The following is a 23,804-nucleotide window of genomic DNA, read 5'->3' as shown; positions in this document are numbered from 1 at the left end:
GGGTAGAGTATGTGAGTATTGACTAGCATAGAGTACTAGCGGTGTGGTCGGGGCCGGAGAGCAAGCGACCCCCACAACCAACCATGGGCACGCCGCAGCCTTCCTTCATATTTCCTCTCGTTATCGGCACCTTCACCGCCGTCTCCTACGTCTTCTTCGTCGTCGTCTACACGGTCCAGCCCACACCTTTCATCGATGAAGTTTTCCACATCCCCCAGGCTCAGAAGTACTGTGAGGGCAGGTTCGATGAGGTGCGTTGACGCTGTTTCCCATTCTTGTTTTAGTGAAGCAACTTGATGGATATTGATGCATTGGCAGTGTAGCTCAGAGTAGTGATTACTATCTGCCTCCTCTGCCTGCCACTACTAGTCACACCCTCGGTCACGGTTGTTCATTCATGGAATGTTCAATTACAGTATTTGACTATTTTAATACTCTGGAGAGCACATGAGCAGTCTTCTGATTTTTACAGTGCATCTTAAGCTTTACCTTACTTGTTTTCCCCAGATCAGGATCTACTAATTCCTTTACAATCAGGTCCTCAGATATTGCTGGGTGAACAATAGTGAACAGTTATTATGTAGATATTTTGCAACACAACCATACTGGTATGGTTAGTAACAAACCTGTACAAGTTCGATCCCAGGCGCTGGCGAGAAACAATGGGCAGAGTTTCTTGCACCCTGATGCCACTATTACCTAGAAGTAAATTGGTACCTGGGAGTTAGTCAGCTGTCACGGGCTGCTTCCTGGGGGGTGGAGGCCTGGTCGAGGACCGGGCCGCGGGACACTAATGCCCCGAAATCATCTCAAGATAACCTCAAGTTCAAACAACATCCCTTGTTCAACAAGTTGGGCTCGCCCCATACAGTATAGATCATTCAAGCAAGCTCACATTGTATATTATAAATGATAGGAGACACAGTAAATAACTTATTAATTTTCTGACACAAATAGAGACAGTACAATACATTACTCTGATGATTTTCATTATTTACAGTGGGACCCCAAGATAACAACATTACCTGGCCTCTACTTATTTTCTATTGGCTTAAATGGACCAGTGTCTTGGGTGCTTGGGCGGCAACTATGTGATGTGTTTTCACTACGTGTTACAAACCTTGTTGCTGCAGCATTCATGTTGTCAACTATACATAAGCTGCTGATACACTTGCACAAAGACAAGGTAGGTCACTGCTGGGAGGACTTAATTTGGAGCATTACCATACCTAGAATTTTCCATTTACAGTACAGAGTGAAATCTTCAATCTTTTGCACCAAAGATGTAGATATAATGTCTAGCTTAATGGCCTATTGAAAACTTAATCGAAAATCCATTTGCTTTTAAGTCTATGAACCAGAATAGAGACTGATACATAGGCAAGGTAAAGTGTTGACTCGCCATAAGGTGTTATATATCTATTAGGTAATTCTAAAGACTATAGACTTCCTCTTCATGTATTTTTTCTGATATTTGCATGTTAATTATAGATAGACAGTTGGAGGCTGATGTTGAGTGCACTGAATCTCTCCTTGCTTCCTGTGCTGTACTGGTTTACTTTCTTATACTACACGGATGTGTTGTCCACACTAGTTGTGCTGGTGATGGTTCTCCTCCACCTCCACCATGCACCCACCACTGCTGCTGCCATGGGTTCGTATTTTCCAAATTCTAATGCTAATTTTAAGAAATGGAAAACTGTTATATTAAACACCCAGAGTATCTGAATTAATAATAGTTGTGAATTCTTTGTTTCCTAAATTCTAAGAAATTGTATCTTATTGTTTCAAGAAAACAAGTGAAGAGATTGAGACTATGATACAACATCATTTAGGTGTGGTGGCAGTCATGATGCGGCAGACGAACATCATCTGGGTGGGATTTCTGTGCGTGTTGATGGCTGCTGATATCCTAGGATCAAGAATGCTTAAATCCCCTATAAATACATTGGCTGATACAAAGGTAACAGTAATATTAATAAGATCCTTTCTTGAATTTGGGTAACCTTATTCAAAACGGTGTCTGAATTTTCCCCCATAAAGGGCCCTTTGGGCTGATGAGCACTGAAAATCGATGAAAAACAAAATTAAGGATTTGAGTTTATTCTTATTTTTATTTTATTTTATTTATTTTATTTATTTATATACAAGAAGGTACATTGGGTTTGTGAGAATACATAGCATAGTACAGTAATTACACTCTTGTAAAGCCACTAGTACGCGCAGCATTTCGGGCAGGTCTTCTAAAAATACGTCATCATTTTGATACTGTATCACACTCCAATAATAATGAAGGCAATATGATGATTGTCGGTGTACATTTTATCATTTTCCCTAAAAAAAAAATGTATTTTATGCATGCTGTTTTCTATGAAAGTAAATTTACACACATTTTTATTTATTATATTCTGCAATGTAAGTTTTGTTTCATAACAGTTGCTCTATTGTTAATTTATAAACATTGATTCATTTTTACTTCATTTTATATAATGCCATAATTTTTGTATTTAAATAGTTTTTTAATTAAATTTTTTAATTACAAAATAATTAAATAACACCTGTTTTAATTAATGTTTAGCATTTTCTCTGACATTAAGTTTTGTTGCAGGCATTAATGAAGAAACTAAAGAAAACTGCTACAAAACCCTATCGCTTGGCAGAAGTGTTGGCAGATGTAGTGGCCGACTGTTTCAGCTACGGACTGGTGCTGGTGGGCTTCCTTGTGTTTGTGACGTATAACGGCAGCATTGTGGTGGGTGATCGGTCTGCTCATGAGGCAACTGTCCATCTCCCTCAACTTGGTTACTTCTGCCTTTTCTTTCTTATCTTCTCCCTGCCATATGCTCCAAACCACGTGCGTCCCTTCATAAAGTTGTGTCGCCGGCATCTAGCATTTGCTGTAGCTGTGCTTGTGGTTGGAGTAATGGTCGTTCACTCCAACACTTTGGTTCACCCTTACCTCCTTGCTGACAACAGACATTTGACATTTTACTTATGGAACAAACTTTATGGTAGGCTTTCTGTTATCAGATACATCATGGTTCCAGTTTACATGTTTGGTGCATATATGATACATGCATTCATCCAGCAACGCAGTTTTGTGTTCAAAGCTCTGTTTGTAGCATGCCTGGTTGCGTCGGTAGTACCTCACAAATTGCTCGAGTTTCGATACTTCATCATCCCATTTCTCCTGGTTCGCATGCAGCACGTATCGAAAAACTGGTGGCAGCTGTGGATAGAAACCCTATATTTCTTGCTTATCAATTGTTTAACTCTCTATCTGTTTGTCAGCAAGACTTTCCTGTGGGAAGATAGTTCAGAGCTCCAGAGGATCATCTGGTAGTCAGCCAGGTGGGTTACCTAACAATGTTATGAAATACTGTAATGTGTTAGCTTGAGGTTTGACATTTTTGTTATTATTGGTGAACAGTTTTAAAGTTTACTCATCATCCCATTGGCTAAAAAAAAAAAAATGTATAAAAACATAAAGCTCTGTTGCTGTTTTATATTTGCATTTATTATTATTTATTGTATATGATAGTAATTATAGATGTGGCATTTTGAAGCTTAGGTTGGCAAAGAAATTTATTACCAAGTTTTTGCTTATACAGGTATTGTGGTTTTCTTTATATATTTTTGGCTTTTACGGTTTATGAAAGCAGGGATGAACTTGGTGTTCCAGGAACTAATCTTATACTTCACTAAGTAATTATCGTTTGAAAATAAGCTTCTAAAGTGTGACACAATCTGTTTATCAAGTGCTCTGACTGCTTAAATCCATATTTGTTCTAGCCACAGTATTATTACCCCACAGTGAGAAGAGCAAACATATGAGTGTTTATCAATGTCCAAATTATTACACATACGAGCAAAAATATTGGTCTATGTCTTGGACACGCGAGTGTAACTCTTCAGAATGTAGTTTCTCTGCCACTTTAATTGCACTGTATTTTCAAACTAAATTGATATTTATGACATTTTTGCTAACAAAATGTATACAAGGGTAATGAAGTGTAGTGTGTGTGTGTGTGTGTGTGTGTGTGTGTGTGTGTGTGTGTGTGAGGTGCTGTTTAACTTAATTGTGAATAGACCGTGGTATTTTCTTGTGGTTATTGGATGCACTTTGTTTAGCCTGGTTGTTATTGCAGGCCAAAACCACTACTGTATAGTCATGTGTGTAATTGCCTTATTGAGATATAAAAAAAAAAAGTTTATATTGTTCATCAAGAGTAACTACTCATCGGTAATTCTCGATGAATTACTGTACCATGTATAGGTCGCAAATGTCTTAAAAGGTAACTTGTGCATGTCCCTGTTGATGTATTACCTGAGGGGTCAAGCTGTACAAAGTGTGGTGTTTGATGGCACAATTTAGTTTTCCTTTTATAATTTTTTTTATATTGGAAATAACCAAAGCAATACTTCAAAAGCTGGTGTGTAAGAAACAAATATCCCTCCATGTACCACTGTATCCTCTACTCGTGTTTATTTTCCCTAAAACGGAAGATTCGTATACAATTTATTAAATTTTCTATATCTTAAAACTTTGGTATTCATCACGCCTCTAGTGTAGCAGGTTTGTAGTGGAGTAAGGTATGTGGGAGGCACGGTGTAAACAGCAGACCATGTGACTGCATGCTGTACAATGATTACTGCCCATGCTAAATAAAATAGAAAATATAATTTGCTATCATTCTAAATTAATTTCTCTTGCATAAATTTTGTTCATTACAGGTTGTTTTAGCAATGGGCAAATTGTTAAATTTGCCCATTTATTTATTTATTAATTTATTGTCAAAATTTAACTTGCCGTCCATTTTTAGGGATTTTTTAATGCTGGTTGTTTATGTTACATTCAAGAATTCTTACATTTGTATTAAAGGTCAGTAAGTATACCAAAGAAATAATGATGTTACAGCATACAGTAGTAACATAGGGAATAATTACCATTTTAAACAGCTCTTATTTTGTCTCCTGTCAGTATGTATATTTGGGTGCAATACTTACAACTAATCTTTGAAAAAGTTGAGATCAGTACTCCCTCAAAAATCTAAATTATATTGTTCAAACCTTATTTAGATTTGTGTCAAATGCAGGTTTCTGAAATAATTATTGTTTTGAGGCAATTATAACCAGTTTTGTCAGTTTCTCACAGCAAATTACATACTGTAGTGCATATTTCGACATATTCAGATATACAAATAATATATAAGCAGTGATTTTGTGTGGATATAATTAATAATTATGCATGAAAAATATAAAATATTAAATTGTTCACTTACCTTTTGTAGCACTGGCTGGTCTTGATTATCCAGAGGTACTATTAGGGGCCTCGTAGCCTGGTGGATAGCGCGCAGGACTCGTAATTCTGTGGCGCGGGTTCGATTCCCGCACGAGGCAGCAACAAATGGGCAAAGTTTCTTTCACCCTGAATGCCCCTGTTACCTAGCAGTAAATAGGTACCTGGGTGTTAGTCAGCTGTCACGGGCTGCTTCCTGGGGGTGGAGACCTGGTCAAGGACCGGGCCGCGGGGACACTAAAGCCCCGAAATCAACTCAAGATAACCTCAAGATAACTATGTCATGCCAGTTGGTAAACTTCCACTCTTACCCTGAATTGATCTTGAAGTTCCCAGTGCAACTGGTTATTAATGCCATTCTTTCAGCAACAGATTGTTACCGTGCTCCATCAATAGCCAGCACAAGGTTGCAATGTTGTGAATTCCATGATAAAGAGCTAGGTGTGCTCTCAGCACGAGGGTAACTGCTGACTGAGCAGTCTGGGTTGCCTCTCATGGCAATAATGTCTACACAGGTGCATAAAAGTAACACTACATAACTTGAGGATTTGGTTCGTGTATTGGAACAAAGTGCAAAAAAACAAAAATGGGGGGGGGGGAGGGATTTGGAAGGCCATTTATAAGTTGGGGACTCCTTGTATTGTATAATTGAAGAACGGGTTCATGAGGATAAGTAAACTGTCTAGTTTTCCTTAAAGTACAAACCCTTTTAATTGTCGAACAAGAAAATGTGTTGAAATAAGCGGGCTGTGGTTGAAGGATGCCTATGTGCTCCAAGCATAACAAATAGTAATACTCGGTTCATAACTTTTTCAGGTTGTCTTCTTGCACATTTTATTAGTTAAGAGAAATAACAATTAAGCATTACAACACCTAATAAATAAGTTTATATTATGTATTTTATTTCTTATGTCAGTTTTTCCTTGTGTAGGGTATACAAGTTCAGCTGTTTTAAGTTGATTAGCTGTATGGTCGAAAGTTTTAAATGTTGAATAAGCTGTATGGATTTTTTAATTCTAGTCTTTTTAGTGTACGTACTTAATAACAGCCGGGTTCTCTTGGAATTCTTTTATTTGTGTTCATTGTGTGTACACTGTATCAGTATTATGTCTGATGATATGTGAAAATAAAGTGGCTATGTCTTATTACGTGATTAGTTCAGACGTGTCAGATTATAGCCAAGACTTGACAAAGTGCCTAACCTCAATTTGTCCTAGAGTCCTGTTATTGTGGGTACAAGTGAATGGTTTTGACACACTTTTTGTATAGCTCTGTCCCAGCAGTATACGGACACAATAAACCTATTTTCACCCATTGTTCGTCTACTTAACCATTATCCTGTACTTTTTTCTCATTTTGGCTTTTCTTATCTATATACTGTGTGTGTGTGTGTATGTATGTATATAGCACTATACATTTTTAATAAGGTTCATGCTATATTTTGATAGCTTCTAAAATAATACATTTTTGTCCGTGAGCAATGAAATAAGCTTGAAAGGTGTAAGTTACAATTATGTTTTATAAGAAAGGATAGTTTTCCCAGTTTTTAAATTTACATACTAGTAAATGGGCAGCAAATTTCTTTACAGGTAGACAGGAACACACACACGGTCAGCAAATTTATATATTGCACTAGCAAGTGCTGTACATACACACAACCAGGAGATTAAAATAACTTTATTTAAATATTAAGTCCTTCATATCCACCTTGTATCATGTGCTAAACTCTCAAATCAGTAAGATTAGTTAGATTCGGTAAACATTTTTATACTACTGTACTTGAACAAATCCACAAGGGCCGTGATGAGGATTCAAAGTACAGTAGTTACTACTGTACTTTGTTTCATAAATTCATCTTGACTACATTTCAATCTTTACAGGACTACAGGAAAGAAAATATTTTGCAATTCATTTATTGATAAAGAAATATTCCAATCTGGACCAATTTGTTTATTCTGCTTAGCCATACTACCTAAATGCTTTCTAAAAAGTTTGTTCAGTAAACCAAGTCGGCGTTCTTGTAAAAAATCTCTCTACTTCTATGTTACAAGCCAGCTATCTGTTTCAGATGCATTTTCTTCAGCAGACTTTAATGCAAGCTCGTTTTAAAATTACAAATACTGAGTATATATCACATGAAAGTTGAAGACTTGATAAGGAGGATCATCGTGTGATATAGCAGCACAAATTGACTTGTAGTATATAAACGTGCATTTTCCAACTAATATTTACATAATATATAATTTAAATATAGGTATGCAAATTTAAAACAAATGCTGTGGTGCCATCTAGTGTCTATCTGACTTGCAGAGTTTGCAAGAATTATTAATATTTACTATAGTAATAGATGCTTTATAATATATGCTCATAAATAATTAAAACAAAATTGTGAGGTGTATGTGTGTGTATATATATACAATTATGCACACACAAACATTTTATACTATGTGATTCTCATACAGGGCATATACTATGATACATATAATGTAAACAAAATGATTGCTCACTCTCATACTTTCAGTGCTATCTTGTGTACAGCTGATAATTCCTGAAGCCACTTTTATCACACCATTTAGCAACATAAAATAGTCAGTATTTCTTCATTAATTAATTAATAAAGAAATACTTCATATTGGCTATTACTTGCTAAGATTTTACACTATCCATCAAGTCCAAGAGGTCTTGATCCTCATCATATGGGGCATCATCTTGGAGAGTCATCTCTCCCAGGATCTGACCCAACTCTGGACGTCCATTTCTGTTCCTGCCTTCTATTGTGATAACATCACTAGCCAGAACAATGTCGTCATCACAGCTTCACAAAAAAAAAAGAAAAAATACTTCAATTATGTCTGTCCTTAAGAAAAAATTAAAAAAATTTCCCTATATTTGTCTTCGGTAATTATTTTTCAGTACAGTTCACCATTTTCATTTTGTGCTAGTGTCCACTTAGCTCAATCACACAATGTCTGTTACTATTTTTAACATGCTCCTTGCCAAAATGTGTACTTATGTCACTAACTTGACAGTACAGGTACTGTACTTAATTCGCTGTTCGTACAAATGACACGGATACATTTGCTTGCTTTGTGGTCATAATCAAGAGTAAAGCTTGGAAGGAGAGCAAGGCCGAGAATCTGCTGGGAGTTGTGCTGCTGTTTTCCATTTATCCCTTCATTGTCATTGTCACTATCTCTCTAAAAATTCTATTTATTGCCATTGTACTTAGAGGTCTATTCTTGCCTTTTGAGTGTAACCTGTATGCTAAAATATCTTTCAAATTTTTTCTTATGGTGTTCCTCATGGCTGCAGCAAATGTAATTCAATAGGTTTCTAATTTAGTCTTTCTGTAAACTATCATATTTATCTTAGACTTTCTAAATATTAAATTTGTTCAAGTTTTCCCAATACACTGTACTAGGACCTAAGAACAGCCCATTGTGTATTCCATCAGAAATTACACTAGCGTGAATGATAAACTAAATTGGTTACATTTTTATTGTGTAATATCTATTAAGTTACATTGTTCTTCATATTTTTATCCAAGCTGATTTCTCTACCCAGTGTAAGTGGGACGTGGGGTAATAGCAATGAATGAAGAATTATCAGTTAAAATTTATGCAATATACAAATAAACATTATGATGATATGGCTAAGTGGATCCTTATATAAATTTAAATTTCTTGAAATAGTGTCAAGAAAAAGTAATTTTCTACCATACACTATAGTAGAAATATTGAATTTTTCTTTAATTTGTAAAATAAATTACAAAATTATTGCAGTGCTAATATAGCAATTACAGTACTTTGGTTAGAAATTACTTAAGTATGGCTTTTTGAGTACATATTATTTCAGAGCCTTAAGTGTACGTAAGTGGGACCTGTTGACAAAAATTACTTTACAAAATATATTTAATAGCTTATATTTTACTACAGTATCTTCAAAGTACTTATTGAATCTGATTTCACTCACCTGTTGTTATCATCAGCATAGAATAAGTTTAGTCGAAACTCCTTTTTGTTGGAGGGCACTGAGCCAATCAGCTGAGCTAGGAGGTTTAATTCATCTTGTGCTCTTCCACTAGCTAAACTGCTGCTAATGATGCCATCATCACTAAAGTACAGTAATGACAATTAGCACATCAGTGAGGTATAACTTAATGGACAGCTACATGCATTTAAATTGTATTTTTCTAACCTTAAATATGGAAATCCATAAACCTGTCTTTGCCTTTAACAAGCATAACTACCAGGAAAGATTAATGGACAGTTTGTAGATCAGTATGACCCAATTAATGATCAAGGGCATTTTATGCAATACTGTATGTTAATTTTAAATTGGTCTCAATTAATTGTTGGTTAACTTCTATGTACATTAAACTTTCCTGGCACTACAACAGACTTGAAAATTAAGGGTAATGTTGAGTAAATATGGTTGAATTTGTCACTTAATCTGAAGTAGTTATTTAATAGTGTGTGTGTTCATATAATAGAGAATAACACATGTTGGTTGTTCATTGGTTTACTACACAGTACCAACATGAGGAGTGGATTATGCCAATCATGACTCCTGGGAAAATGTGGGCTCAGACTGGAGCTTTCCATTACAAAAAAAATAAACAACAAATTGTGGAGACAGTTCATTCCTTTTCAAATTCCAAGCAGAATTGGCCAATTCCGAGACTATTCATACAGAATCTGAGGGGTAGAAGCACATGGGCCACAGAAATCATGAACCCCCAGTCTTTTTTTCCAGATTACTCTTAAATGTTGATATTTTGAGGTGGTTTTGGGTGATGTGTTCCTAGATATAGTCCTTGGTGATTCCTTTAACATTTTTTTGTTTTGTTTTTCTGTTCCTGTGTTGGTATTCTGAATTAATGATATCTAGGAGCTCTTGAATATGCTGTAATGAGTACACAGACCTTGCTATACAGTATAGCTTTCCAGGCTAAGCACTTTTTTTTTTATAATAACTTACTAACTTGATGTTTTTAAAAATCCTGTAGATTTGAAAAGGATACAGAATCAGAAAATTAGATATTGTTAAGTAACTTCACATAGAGATGCCTTCTTACTAAACAATCCTAGATCTTGTGACTATAAATTCATTGTTGTATAAATATACAGTACAGTACTGTATTTTATACATGATTATTTGTTCCAGGTTCCTTCTTGTACTGTACAGTTAAATGTAGATGTAACTGTAATTGAGTTAAGTATATTTATATATATATACAAGAGTTCTTACAATCTTGTGTAGCCACTAGCATGTATAGCATTTCAGGCAGATCCTTAATCCTAATTTTTACCCGAATACGACGCGCCAAATCATTTAACAACCAGGTACCCATTCACTGCCGAGTGCACAGAGGCTACAGTTAAGGATTGGTGCTCAGTCAATCCTCCCCGGCCAGGATACAAACCCAGGCCAAGTGCTGGCGAAGCACTGGGCGAGTGTTTTAGCACTGCGCCACGGATAAAAGTGTTCAGTCATTAGTGAAAGCTTGTGAATGTGAACAGTACCTGGAGGCTGGAGTGGGCTGGTGGTTGGCGTTGCTGAGGGCACCAGCACTGTGGTCTATCAAGAGTGCCCGTTCATCACCCATATGAGTTGCATACCTGAAATGTTGAAGCTAATGTATGTATATCCTTATTATGAACGGTATTATAGAATTATACACTTGTAATCATCATCTATCAAAACTTATTTAAAAGTTTTATACCCAACTTTGTAATGTTAATGATAACTGATGAATTGGAAGAAGCATGTTTAAATGAATATAAAAAGAGAGAACATACATGTTAGTACCAAGTGTTGTACCCCTGTGGCCTGTGGATGCCAAGGAGCCATGAGGAAGTGCTGCTGCATACTGCCCACCTGCAGGGAACCGCATCACGCTGACCACCTCTCCTCTACTGTCAAACACCCTGGTGATGCCTGCCACCTCACTGCCTGAACAGTCACTAACTCCATTACTCAAGGTATTATATCTTTTATATATATTTAGACTAATACCATGAATTTGATCATAAAGATCAAAAACAGTTCTTAATTGTATCAACTAAAACATTCAGATTTTAAATTTTGAGAAAATTATTATTATTAACAGTATTAACATTATTAACTTAACATTATTATTAATTTTTAAAACAGTAGAGGTTAAGTGACATACCATAGGGAACGGGGCCACCGATGGGAAGGATAAAAGTGCCATGTGGAGTTTGCTGCTTCTCCTTCAGAAAGACAGATACTCGAATACGCAAGTCCTGGACAAACCCCAGCAGTGCCCTTCTGGCCTCGGCTAACTCTCCAACACTCATGCTGCAGAAGGTCTGCACAGAAAGATTTGTCTCCATTTGTACCATTTTTTATGGTGATTTGAGTAACTATACTAGAAAACAGTTATCCAGTTTACTTTGACATAATTATTCCCAGATTATCTTTAGATTTAGATTTATAAACCAAATAAGCAAATCGCAATTAAGGAAATCATATGGGATATTCCTAATTAGGATAGTTCAAGTTCAAGTATGTTTATTGAGATAAGCAATAAATACATCTCAAAGGGATAGAGTAGCTTAGGCTATTTCTACCCCCCTCTTTAGGATAGTTACCTGTCTGAATAAGTTAAGTGTGGATTCTACATGTGCCAAGACAGTGGGTGATGTAGCAAAGCTAGTGAGAGCGTCGAGGTGGTTCAGGGTCATAAGCAGAAGGTCTCCCGGCTGTGTGCACATCAGCACCTGCTGCTTGACTGCCATCACCATCAGATCATACAGCTGTACCAAAAGTAGCCACCATTAATAACCCAAAAATAGTAAAATACACTCCCACACCACTGACTGAAACAAGGCACTTGGCCTGGTAAGAGAACAAGCCATTATGAAGCCTTAGTTAGCTATCACTTGTGATGCCTAGTGAAGATTCGGAAGGTCTATTGAGTTTTTATGAACGGTCATCCCCGTCAGAATTTAGCTTTTCGTGGCGATTAGGCCCTTATCACATTCAGCATCACTCTGAATGTTTGGGAAGATTCCCGTAACGTCTGTTCCAATAGAATGTTGTCCTGCTTGAGTGTTCATGAATCCGCTTTCTAATGCTCTCTAACACACTGGATTCTTACCCAAGAGAGGAAATGGTCACTGCTTGCATCACAAGCGGGGATGTTTCTGGCGGGGGAGAAAGAAACAATTGCGCAGCGCGTTGCGCGGGCAGTTTGGGGCCGTATAAATACGGGCGCACACCGGGGCTCCGCCTCACTCCGCCTGCCCTCGCCGCTGCCCTCGCAAAATTTAACTTCCTTCTTCTAATTTAACTTAACTTCTCAAAATTTAACTTCCTTTAAGCCCTTCTCAACATTTAAGCCCAGAAGAATCTGCAGCCTCCCGGCTGCTGGCTTATCCAGACATGTGTGGCCTCCCAGGACGCTGGTTATCAGACGTGTTGTCTGCTCGGTGTAGCCCGGAATATACTGCGGCCTCCCAGGCCGCTGGTTATCAGACGTATTGTCTGCTCAGTGTAGCCCGGAAGATACTGCTGCTTCCCAGGCCGCTGGTTTATTCAGACGTTTAGTCTGCCCAACGTAGCCAGGAAGGTTGACAGCCGCTGCCGTCTTAGCTGACTGCGTTCAGGGGCTGCTCCCTAGCCGAAGTCCTTCCTGCGATGAGTTAAGCCGACGTCCTTCCTGCGATGAGTTAAGCCGACGTCCTTCCTGCGATGAGTTAAGCCGACGTCCTTCCTGCGATGAGTTAAGCCGACGTCCTTCCTGCGATGAGTTAAGCCGACGTCCTTCCTGCGATGAGTTAAGCCGACGTCCTTCCTGCGATGAGTTAAGCCGACGTCCTTCCTGCGATGAGTTAAGCCGACGTCCTTCCTGCGATGAGTTAAGCCGACGTCCTTCCTGCGATGAGTTAAGCCGACGTCCTTCCTGCGATGAGTTAAGCCGACGTCCTTCCTGCGATGAGTTAAGCAGACGTCCTTCCTGCAATGAGTTAAGCCGACGTCCTTCCTGCGATGAGTTAAGCCGACGATGTTCTACAGGTATTATATTTATATTGGTCATATAAATACACGGCCTTTCTGGCCGCGGGTTTATCCAGACGTGTTGTCTGCCGGTGTAGCCCGGAATCTACTGCGGCCCCCCAGGCCGCTGGTTTCTCCAGACGTTTTGTCTGCCCAATGTAGCCACGAAGGTTGTCATAGCCGCTGCCGTCTTCGCTGTCTGCGCTCGGGGGTTCATGTCCAGCCGACGTTCTTCCTGTGGTGAGTTAAGCTGGCGATGTTATTCAGGTATCTTTTACATTGGCCATATAAATGTGGTCTTTCAGGCCGCTGGTTTATCCAGACGTGTTGTCTGCCTGGTAGCCCGGAAGTCACAGTGGGCCCCCCCCCCCCCCCCAGGCCGCTGGTTTATCCAGACGTTTCATCTGCCGGTGTAGCCCGGAACGTTTCCACAGCCCCGACTGTGGAAACTTAAGTGTTAATCCCGTTTCTCTAACGAGTTATAGTCCAGCTTTATTTTGAGCATACTTTGTTTTGCAATTTATAATTATTTATGTTATAATTGTATTAATTGTAATTATGTTATAATAGCACAGTTTGCCTATTTTCCTCAGTAGTTACAGTACTTTCGTTTGGCTCTTGCAGTTATTCACGTCGCTTATTTGGTTATAGTTATGTTATGCATCTCCTCCGTTCCCTTAATGTAATATGGCTATATATCCACGCCGATTGTATACCCTTATTTTGTACTTGCAGATACCACGTGCCATGCCTTGCCCTATTCATAATTATGTTCTACATCTCGGCGCTAACATGCCTCCTGTTTTCAGGTTACCTCGGACTTTCTTTCCCAATCAGCCTCCTTAATTTACTCCGACAGTTGATGCGTTGCTCATGTCGCATGTTTATTTTTGCGTTGCTGTGTCCAGTATGCTTGCCCACTTTTACCCTGCCTTACGTCATCAAGTAAAGACAGCCAGGATGTGCTATTTGCAGAGTTACCAAGTAATTTATTAAGTAAAGTCAGACAGGCAGTGCTAGTTGCAGAGTTACTAAGTAAATTATTAAGTAAAGTCAGCCAGGATGTGCTATTTGCAGAGTTCCTAAGAATTATTAAGTAAAGTCAGACAGGATGTGCTATTTGCAGTATTCGCGGGCCCTTATTTTAGCTTCACGTCTCCTGGCCCTGCATTTTTGCCTAGTTTCATCGGTAGTTACAGTAGTTTATGCTTAGCCTTGCAGTTTAGTTTCCTCAGTGGTTACAGTATTTACGCTTGGCTCTTGCAGTTTATTCACGTTACTTATCAGGTTATATTTGTTATGCTTTCCCTCCGTTCTCTTAATGTAAAAATGGTTATATATGCACGCCGATTGTATACCCTTATTTTGTACCTGCAGACTTCACGTGCCATGACTTGCCCTATTCAGGTGACCTGGACAGGGGGGTGGCCCCCACGCTGCCTGGGGCACGGTGCACTCCAGCAGATGGCGGCGTCAAAGCGTCGTCGGGAACGTCGTATATTTAATGATATCCCGTTCTTTGCCTTCCTAAGACAATGTAATTTAAGATTTTATACGCTTATATGGAAGGTTTCTTATTTTGTACTGGCAGACATCTCGCGACATGCCTTGCCCTTCCTCTTAATTACGTTCTACATTTCAGCAATAACATGACTCCTGCTTTCAGATTACCACGGATTCCTTTTCCCAAACAGCCTACCTTAATTTACTCCGACAGTTGATGCTTTGCTCATGTCGCATGTTTAATTTTGCGTTGCTGTGTTCAGTATGTTTGATCATTTTCCTTGCCTTACGTCATTACGTAAAGTCAGCCAGGATGTGCTATTTGCAGAGTTACTAAGTAAATTATTAAGAAGTCAGCCAGGATGTGCTATTTGCAGAGTTACTAAGTAAATTATTAAGTCAGCCAGGATGTGCTATTTGCAGAGTTACTAATTACTAATTACTAGTCCTTTGCTGGGCTACCTTTATGCTTCTCCCCTTCCTGTCTAGGTATGTTTAGGTATGGCTAGCGGTGCGCGAGCCGCGGCTTATCGGTTCCTACTACGTCTGCGTGTCTGTTAATTTTGTTATTGTTGGACTCTCAATTTGATTTGTATTTATTACGGAAAAATTTTTCTCCCGCAATTTACTCTTTGTTTAAGTTTCACGTTCAATTTGTTATTAAGGGACTATCAATTAGGATTTGTATTAATCTATTGCTTTGCCTCTGTGCCTTTAAGTTATTTTCAGCTAAGGTACGCTAGTTGCAGTGCATTCGGGGGCCCCCCCCCCCACAATTTTTTTTTTTCTCCTCCGGTTATTTCGTCCTATTACACCCGTCTCCCTCATTATATATTCTATTCTGAATTTTGTGCATTATATCTGACCACCCATTCTTCATCGTTTCGACAGTACATTAAGTTACATTTGGATGCTACAGAGAAGTTTAGCATGGCCTCGCGCACGGTGTCATGCAAAAAATCTGGCCATTCGGCCTTCCTTTCGGCAAGCTCAAGCCAGTCAGTTAGCATGACGTCGGCCAGCTTGTGGTTGGCCAGCGCAGCCAGCATGCTGTTGGCCATAGGTCGCTAACGTTCTTTGGCCATCCGGCCTTCTGGGTTATTTTACTCTTCTTGTTCCTTCGCCATTGTTGTTTCCTACTACGTAATAGTATTCTATTTAATTTTACCTCATCTATCATTAGGTTAGGGGCCCCCCTTTTCCTCCAACCGCTATTCCTTCCACTGCGCTCTGCCTGCTTGGCGCTCAATGCCGGTTTCTTCTGTTCCCTTTATTCGCAGCCACGACAAGCCGGAACCCCCCCCCCCCCCCTTCACACCCTACTGCGGCGAGGAAGAGAACGCGAGCCGGATATTCCTCTGATCACCATCAACGCACGCAGCGGTGCCGGGATGCAGCCGCCCAGGGCCTACGTTAATACTATTATCTTCTCTTTATTTGCTGGGCTATATGGCAGTATTAATATTACTCTGTACCGTTACTGTCATTCCAGTATTTTATTAAAATATAAATTGTTATTATGGTTTGGCGTTGCTTTCTTAATTTCTTCCATTCTGCGGCACTTGCCGTCATCTGTTATTTACGATATTACATTGTATTCTTCATTGTACGATTATTTACGACATTGTATTCTTATTATTATCCTTATTACAGTTACTGAATGGCAGCTCCCTGCCGTCGATTTCACTTTGCTCCTGTTCTAAAGATGTTGCCGAAGTTCACGGCGTACTAGCTGCGGCTCGCAGACGCTCATTGACAACACAAGACTACACTCAGCGGCCACTCAAGGCAGACTCCTTGGCTTCTATCCAGCCCAATCACCCGTCTGGAGGCAGAGATGGGATAGAGACCAATGGTAATGTTCCCCGCTCACATTCTACATCCGATTAGGACACAAGCATGTTATAGATTTGGCTTTAAGAATTGGTTCTTATTCCATTTTATTGTTTATGTATATGTTGCTTAGTTGTTATACCTTTTCTTGGTATATGTATTGTTTATATTCAAGATTTATAGTGTTTCGTCTTACCCTGTTATAGTTGCTTTGTGCCTCCTTGCTGTTCTACCGGTTTTCTCCCACCTTTGCTCTTAGCAAAGGTACTTCCCCCTTCCGTTTGCTGGAAGATTCTTAGATTTGTTAGCCCCCCTTCATTGCTACAGTATAATTATTCGGATGCTCTTTATTCATCCAGGATTGTTAATTAAGGTTTCTCTTAATTCCTGCTGCCGGGCTCCCTCCCCCGTTTTTTCGTCTCCGTATTGATTCGGCTAGGGTTTTCCCTCTCGTCTGTGCTCTTGCCTGTCACGATAACACTGCACGCCGCTTCTGCCCACCCTTACTGCCTTATATCTTTCAGCCCGGGGGAGGTGAGCTACGCGACAAAAAATCGACGCACGCTCCGACTGGACCAGGTATCGCTTACATGGTCAGGAATCAACACTCTTCGGATCCTACAAGCACAGATCCGACAAGCGCTCCTGTCACCAGGCGAGATTTCTCCAGGATCCTACGCGCTGCCCTCTCGGCGCTAGGCTTGACTTCAGATGACTACGCTCCGCACCCAGCTGTCTCCGGACGGGCTCGCCACATCAGAAATAATGGCAAACGACAGGCGGAAGAGTAGTGCTCACATCCTACGTCAGGCGGGACGTTGTTGCTCTCCTACATTGAGTGCCTCACGCGGCCAGCTGGCACTCGCCCTTCGGGGGGGGGGTCCGGCCGCTGGCCTGCGGTGGGGGTGCAGCGCCGGTCCCCAAGTGTCCCGCTGTCCGCAGCTAATACTTTGCCCAGTCTAGGTGCTAGTAAGCCCTACTTGTAGTCACACCCCCTTCTCCTTATCCATTAGGTCTTTTACGGCCTCTTGGCCGGGTACATTACGTGTTATGTGGTCTCTCACTTATTAGTTATTCTTTGTGTCCTGCCTGTTATATCCTAGTGTTATATAATTACTACACATTTGCACTCGGCCTTAATTCTAGTACCAGTTAACCTTTAGGTTTCTGCAGAATTAGTTTCCATGTCACTATAGGCTAAGGTCTCATACTTACTACGGGTGTACCTTTTAAGTTAAATCTAGTCCTTGGAATTGTTACTGTTAATTCTTACTTTATATATTTACTTTATATATTTACTTTATATATTTTAATATAAACGTTATATATTCCTTAAATTATATTTGAAACTTTGTATATTTACATGTTCAATATTAAGTTTTATATAATATCAACTTTGTTAAGCCTATAATATAAACCGTGTTTAATATAAACTTTATATAATTACTTACTTTATGTGAACTTTATATATTTACATGTTCTGCAGAATTTAATCTTCAATAAACTTTAACGCCCCAATACTGCCAGTATCTTTCTCCCCCTGGTCAGAAAATGGTCACTGCTTGCATCACAAGCGGGGATGTTTCTGGCGGGGGAGAAAGAAACAATTGCGCAGCGCGTTGCGCGGGCAGTTTGGGGCCGTATAAATACGGGCGCACACCGGGGCTCCGCCTCACTCCGCCTGCCCTCGCCGCTGCCCTCGCAAAACCCCACCCTCCCCCCCTTTTGCAAGCGGCTGCTTTTGTACCCCCGTCATGCTTTGCACAGTTGTCCCGTTTGTCTCCCCACTGCATGTGGGAAGGGGGGTGCAGCGCCGGTCCCCAAGTGTCCCGCTGTCCGCAGCTAATACTTTGCCCAGTCTAGGTGCTAGTAAGCCCTACTTGTAGTCACACCCCCTTCTCCTTATCCATTAGGTCTTTTACGGCCTCTTGGCCGGGTACATTACGTGTTATGTGGTCTCTCACTTATTAGTTATTCTTTGTGTCCTGCCTGTTATATCCTAGTGTTATATAATTACTACACATTTGCACTCGGCCTTAATTCTAGTACCAGTTAACCTTTAGGTTTCTGCAGAATTAGTTTCCATGTCACTATAGGCTAAGGTCTCATACTTACTACGGGTGTACCTTTTAAGTTAAATCTAGTCCTTGGAATTGTTACTGTTAATTCTTACTTTATATATTTACTTTATATATTTACTTTATATATTTTAATATAAACGTTATATATTCCTTAAATTATATTTGAAACTTTGTATATTTACATGTTCAATATTAAGTTTTATATAATATCAACTTTGTTAAGCCTATAATATAAACCGTGTTTAATATAAACTTTATATAATTACTTACTTTATGTGAACTTTATATATTTACATGTTCTGCAGAATTTAATCTTCAATAAACTTTAACGCCCCAATACTGCCAGTATCTTTCTCCCCCTGGTCAGAAACCGGATGAAACAGCTCAGAAACTAGCTACACCCACAGAGACCGACTTTTACAGACAAATATAATACAAATAAATGGAAATATGAAGAGGAATAGCTAGAGGGGTAGTAATAGAAGTTACATTAACATGATAAAAAGCTCATCTTGCCCAACCTTGTCCATACTGGGAGCGTTGAGGCGCATGATGGAGGCATGGGCCAGCTTGTCGAAGACTGTGCGGAGAGCGCGGCGGCTGTACAGCTCCTGGGGCTTGAATAGCTCCTCCACGAAGCGACGGTTCAGCATGATGCCAATGATGTCATTGCGTACTGTTAGTAGAAGAGTGCGGAAAAAGGATGTTCTTCATTTGAACAGTATCACATTGTTTTTTCCCTCCATCTCAATCTCTCAATTCCAAGTAGAGGACTAACCAGTGACAGTAGATAACTCAAAAGTTTACTAAACAAAAATTGTATATTTTTTCTGGGACGAGCCATTCAAGGTGGGATAATTATCTACATCTATAAGAGAATATCTGTTCAAAGTTGCAAGCCAGACGCCTGGGGGTTAGCCTCGCCTAATTTTACAGGATGACTGGTGTGGGGGATGGTCATAGGTAGCTTGAGGTTGACTTTCATGCTGGCCCATTTTTTTACATGAAACGGAAAATTATCCCAGTTTCTAAGGGTAGGGAAGGTGGTGAAGGGTAGGGAAGTTGGTGAAGGATAGGGAAAGTAGTAAAGTCATGACAATAATTCTTAGCATACCAAAAACGATCAAAATATCAAATCCACAAAAAGAACTAAGTGTTTCTAGTGTTAAAACTAGAATCTAGGATTTTTAAGGCCATTGGGAATCGAACAGCGATCCTGCAAGAATCCAAGGGTATATAAGAACAAAACAAGAAAAAAAGGTCACTGACCTTTATTAGCTCGATCAGGCAATATGTTCTGAGCCCTGAGACGCTGGTCAATAATGTACAGCATCTCTCCGCCCAAGTTGAGGAACTGGAGAGGCAGTGCTCGCAGTGACATCTAGATAACTTGGTCCCTGTTGTGTGAAGAGGCACCAGCGGGTGAGACGGAGTCATGTTATTTACTTATTTATTGTTGAAATGTTCTTCCTGTAGTGTTTGGCACCCAGCCGGCGAGCGTTGTTTAATGAGCGACTGCGACTTGCAGCCTATGGTGTGTATGTGCAGTGATACATGTTGCAGCCTATGGTGTGTATGTGCAGTGATACATGTTGCAGTCTATGGTGTGTATGTGCAGTGATACATGTTGCAGTCTATGGTGTGTATGTGCAGTGATACATGTTGCAGTCTATGGTGTGTATGTGCAGTGATATGTGTTAAATGACCTTTATACCTATACAGTACTTGTATACCCATTCTACGTAAACAGGCGATGAGTCACAATAACGTGGCTGAAGTGTGTTGACCAGACCACACACTACAAGGTGAAGGGACGACGACATTTCGGTCTGTCCTAGACCATTCTGAAGTCGATTGTGAAAATGGTCTCTCAATCTCACAATCGACTTGAGAATGGTCCAGGACGGACCGAAACGTCGTCGTCCCTTCACCTTCTAGTGTGTGGTCTGGTCAATATTCTACGTCAGTAAAGGCACATGCATCCGAACACAGTAGTTGTGCCAAATGATGGGGTAAGGGGGGGGGGGGGTTCCGGGGAAGCTCCCCAGGCCGGCTGGCGCAAAGGCGCAAAGCCCCATTCCGTACTCCCCTAGTTGTGCTTGCGGGGGTTAAGCTCTGGCTCTTTGGTCCCGCCTCTCAACTGTCAATTAACTGGTATATAGATTCTGGACCCTATTTGACTATCATATCTACATTTGAAACTGTGTATGGAGTCAGCCTCCACCACATCACTGTCTAATGCATTACATTTGTTAACTACTCTGACACTGAACAAATTCTTTCTAATGTCTCTGTGGCTCATTTGGGTACTAAATTTCCACCTGTGTCCCCTTGTTTGTGTTCCACCCGTGCTAAATAGTTTGTCTTTGTCCACCCTGTCAATTCTCCTGAGAATTTTGTAGGTGGTTATCATGTCTTCCTTATTCTTCTGTCTTCCAGGGACGTGAGGTTTAGCGCCCTTAGCTTTTCCTTGTAGCTCATACCTCTCAGTTCTGGGACTAGTCTGGTGGCATACATCTTTTCTAACTTGTGTTTAACTAGGTAGTCTCCAGGTTGAAGCTGCATACTCCAGGATTGGTCTGACATAAGTGGTTTTACAAGGTCCTGAACGACTCGTTACAAACGTTTCTAAAGGCAGTTCTTATGTTGGCCAATCTAGCATATGCCGCTGATGATATCCTTTTGGTATAGGCTTCTGGGAACAGGTTCGGTGTGATATCAACCCCATGATCTTTCTCTCTCACTTTTGCAGAATTTCACCTCCCAGATGGTACCTGGTGTTCAGCCTCTGCTCCCTTCGCCTAACTTCATTACTTTACACTTATCTGAGTTGAACTTTAGTAGCCATTTTCTTGACCATTCCTTTAGTTTGTCCGGATCGTCCTGTAGTCTCCGTCTATCGAGCGTTGTTCAGTGATTATGCACCCCATACCCATCCCGTGAGCATTGTTCAATGATTATGCACCCCATACCCATCCCGTGAACATTGTTCAATGATTATGCACCCCATACCCATCCCGTGAGCATTGTTCAATGATTATGCACCCCATACCCATCCCGTGAACATTGTTCAATGATTATGCACCCCATACCCATCCCGTGAGCATTGTTCAATGATTATGCACCCCATACCCATCCCGTGAACATTGTTCAATGATTATGCACCCCATACCCATCCCGTGAGCATTGTTCAATGATTATGCACCCCATACCCATCCCGTGAACATTGTTCAATGATTATGCACCCCATACCCATCCCGTGAGCATTGTTCAATGATTATGCACCCCATACCCATCCCGTGAACATTGTTCAATGATTATGCACCCCATACCCATCCCGTGAGCATTGTTCAATGATTATGCACCCCATACCCATCCCGTGAACATTGTTCAATGATTATGCACCCCATACCCATCCCGTGAACATTGTTCAATGATTATGCACCCCATACCCATCCCGTGAACATTGTTCAATGATTATGCACCCCATACCCATCCCGTGAACATTGTTCAATGATTATGCACCCCATACCCATCCCGTGAACATTGTTCAATGATTATGCACCCCATACCCATCCCGTGGCCGTTTATTTATTATGCGGCCATGCACCGGGCAACAAAAATCACTCCACAACCATCATGTCATACCAGGAGCGGTAAGCAAACCAGGCATGACAAAGCTGATCTCTGAATTTCTACCTGAATTTACCTCAGGGCCACTAACACTCCAGTGGCATCGACGAGGACAGGAAACCGGCAGTTTGTCAAAATTCCGCCCCCCCCTATTTATCCTGATCATCTCATTGAAACTTTTAAAATAATGAACAGTTTGGAGGATGTTGATCTGGACAACTTCTTCAGAAGGTCAGATGTAACGCAAACAAGGAGCAACGGTTCCAAGCTCAACAAGCCACAGTGAAGGACTGAAGAACAGGAGAGCCTTTTTCACCCACAGGGTTATTATTAACCCGTGGAACCGCCTACCCGCCCAAGCCACAAATACCAAAACACATAAAAACATTTTTGTAATCGTTGTTATGATAAACCTATATCGACTGTTATGCAAGTTTAGTGTTCCAGCGCTTATATTGTCTATTTCAATCATAACATTTCTGCTGCATTTTTAATGTTTATATCTATTGTGTGGGAGCTTAAGACTTAACTGAAACATTGTAATAAAATATAAATATATATATATAATATATATATAATATATATATAATATATATATATATATATATATATATTATATATTATATATATATATATATATATATATATATATATATATATATATATATATATATATATATATATATATATATATATATATATATATATATATATATATATATATATATATTCGATAATGGAATGTTAATTATCATTCTGTAACAACAATGCACTTTACCCCTGGCAATTATATGTAATATAAACATTTTACAGATACATGTGTGCCAAAGTAAACAGGCATATAGTAATATTAATATTTACGGAGTATCCCGGGAGAGATGTAGATAAGACAAGAGTCCAACAAGTAGACTAGTACGGGTCGTGTGGATCCCGGCGACTGTTTACTCTCTAACTCAATAATCACAATTGAAACTTACAAATAGTTATGGCATACGATCTCCTAAGTGCAATCATAATATTTTGTATGTAATAATATTTATTTAGATGAATACAAAATAAAATATGTACACTAAATATTAAGTAATTAATTTTATCGTTGTTTTAAAGAAAAACATTTGTGTTAAAAAACTTTACTAACGCATTCGTAACCATGGCAACATCACTGCATGCCATAGACTGAGTCACAGCTATCGAACCCCTCCAGCGAACTTTCAAGTTTCTCGCTCTCTTGTGCTCTTGTGCTGTACCTAGATTTTGCTGGTGGAGGCTAATAGATCAGTCTTACATTTCATGTTCTCTCCTGATTTTTAGTCAGAGTTGATTTGTTTTTGTACTGAGGCTAGTATTTTCTCCCATGATTCTATGTATTACTAAACATCCTGTGTGATGGGAATATTAGATGAACTTATAGCTAGTTTTTGATCTACACT

The 23,804-nt window shown here is 39.8% G+C and overlaps 2 protein-coding genes and 1 long non-coding RNA gene across 3 annotated transcripts; 2 read left to right on the top strand and 1 right to left on the bottom strand.

Annotated features, from left to right (window-relative positions):
* The first annotated feature begins 27 nt into the window (after positions 1 to 27).
* On the top strand, positions 28 to 6,613 carry Alg10 (alpha-1,2-glucosyltransferase Alg10). Its single transcript, XM_045763526.2, has 5 exons — positions 28 to 251; positions 1,001 to 1,186; positions 1,492 to 1,654; positions 1,836 to 1,963; positions 2,609 to 6,613. Exons 1-5 carry the CDS (start codon positions 84 to 86, stop codon positions 3,341 to 3,343), a joined length of 1,380 nt encoding a protein of 459 aa, XP_045619482.1. The 5' UTR covers positions 28 to 83; the 3' UTR covers positions 3,344 to 6,613.
* Positions 6,614 to 7,718: 1,105 nt separating this feature from the next.
* Positions 7,719 to 23,337, bottom strand: OSCP1 (Organic solute carrier partner 1). Its single transcript, XM_045763529.2, has 9 exons — positions 23,236 to 23,337; positions 20,011 to 20,138; positions 19,263 to 19,417; positions 11,917 to 12,081; positions 11,475 to 11,634; positions 11,101 to 11,254; positions 10,825 to 10,920; positions 9,272 to 9,412; positions 7,719 to 8,114 (listed from the first exon to the last, which is right to left on the bottom strand). The coding sequence occupies exons 2-9, from the start codon at positions 20,120 to 20,122 to the stop codon at positions 7,946 to 7,948; spliced, it is 1,152 nt and encodes a 383-aa protein (XP_045619485.1). The 5' UTR covers positions 20,123 to 20,138; positions 23,236 to 23,337; the 3' UTR covers positions 7,719 to 7,945.
* On the top strand, positions 12,433 to 19,078 carry LOC138354953 (uncharacterized). The gene is made up of 2 exons (XR_011223747.1): positions 12,433 to 16,682; positions 17,185 to 19,078. It is a non-coding gene; the product is annotated as an uncharacterized lncRNA (long non-coding RNA).
* Positions 23,338 to 23,804: the final 467 nt, after the last annotated feature.

This window comes from Procambarus clarkii, chromosome 65 (genome assembly GCF_040958095.1).
Source record: "Procambarus clarkii isolate CNS0578487 chromosome 65, FALCON_Pclarkii_2.0, whole genome shotgun sequence".
Taxonomy (NCBI): domain Eukaryota; kingdom Metazoa; phylum Arthropoda; class Malacostraca; order Decapoda; family Cambaridae; genus Procambarus; species Procambarus clarkii.
Note: the sequence above shows the minus strand (reverse complement) of the source record. Positions and strands in the feature narration are given on the sequence as shown.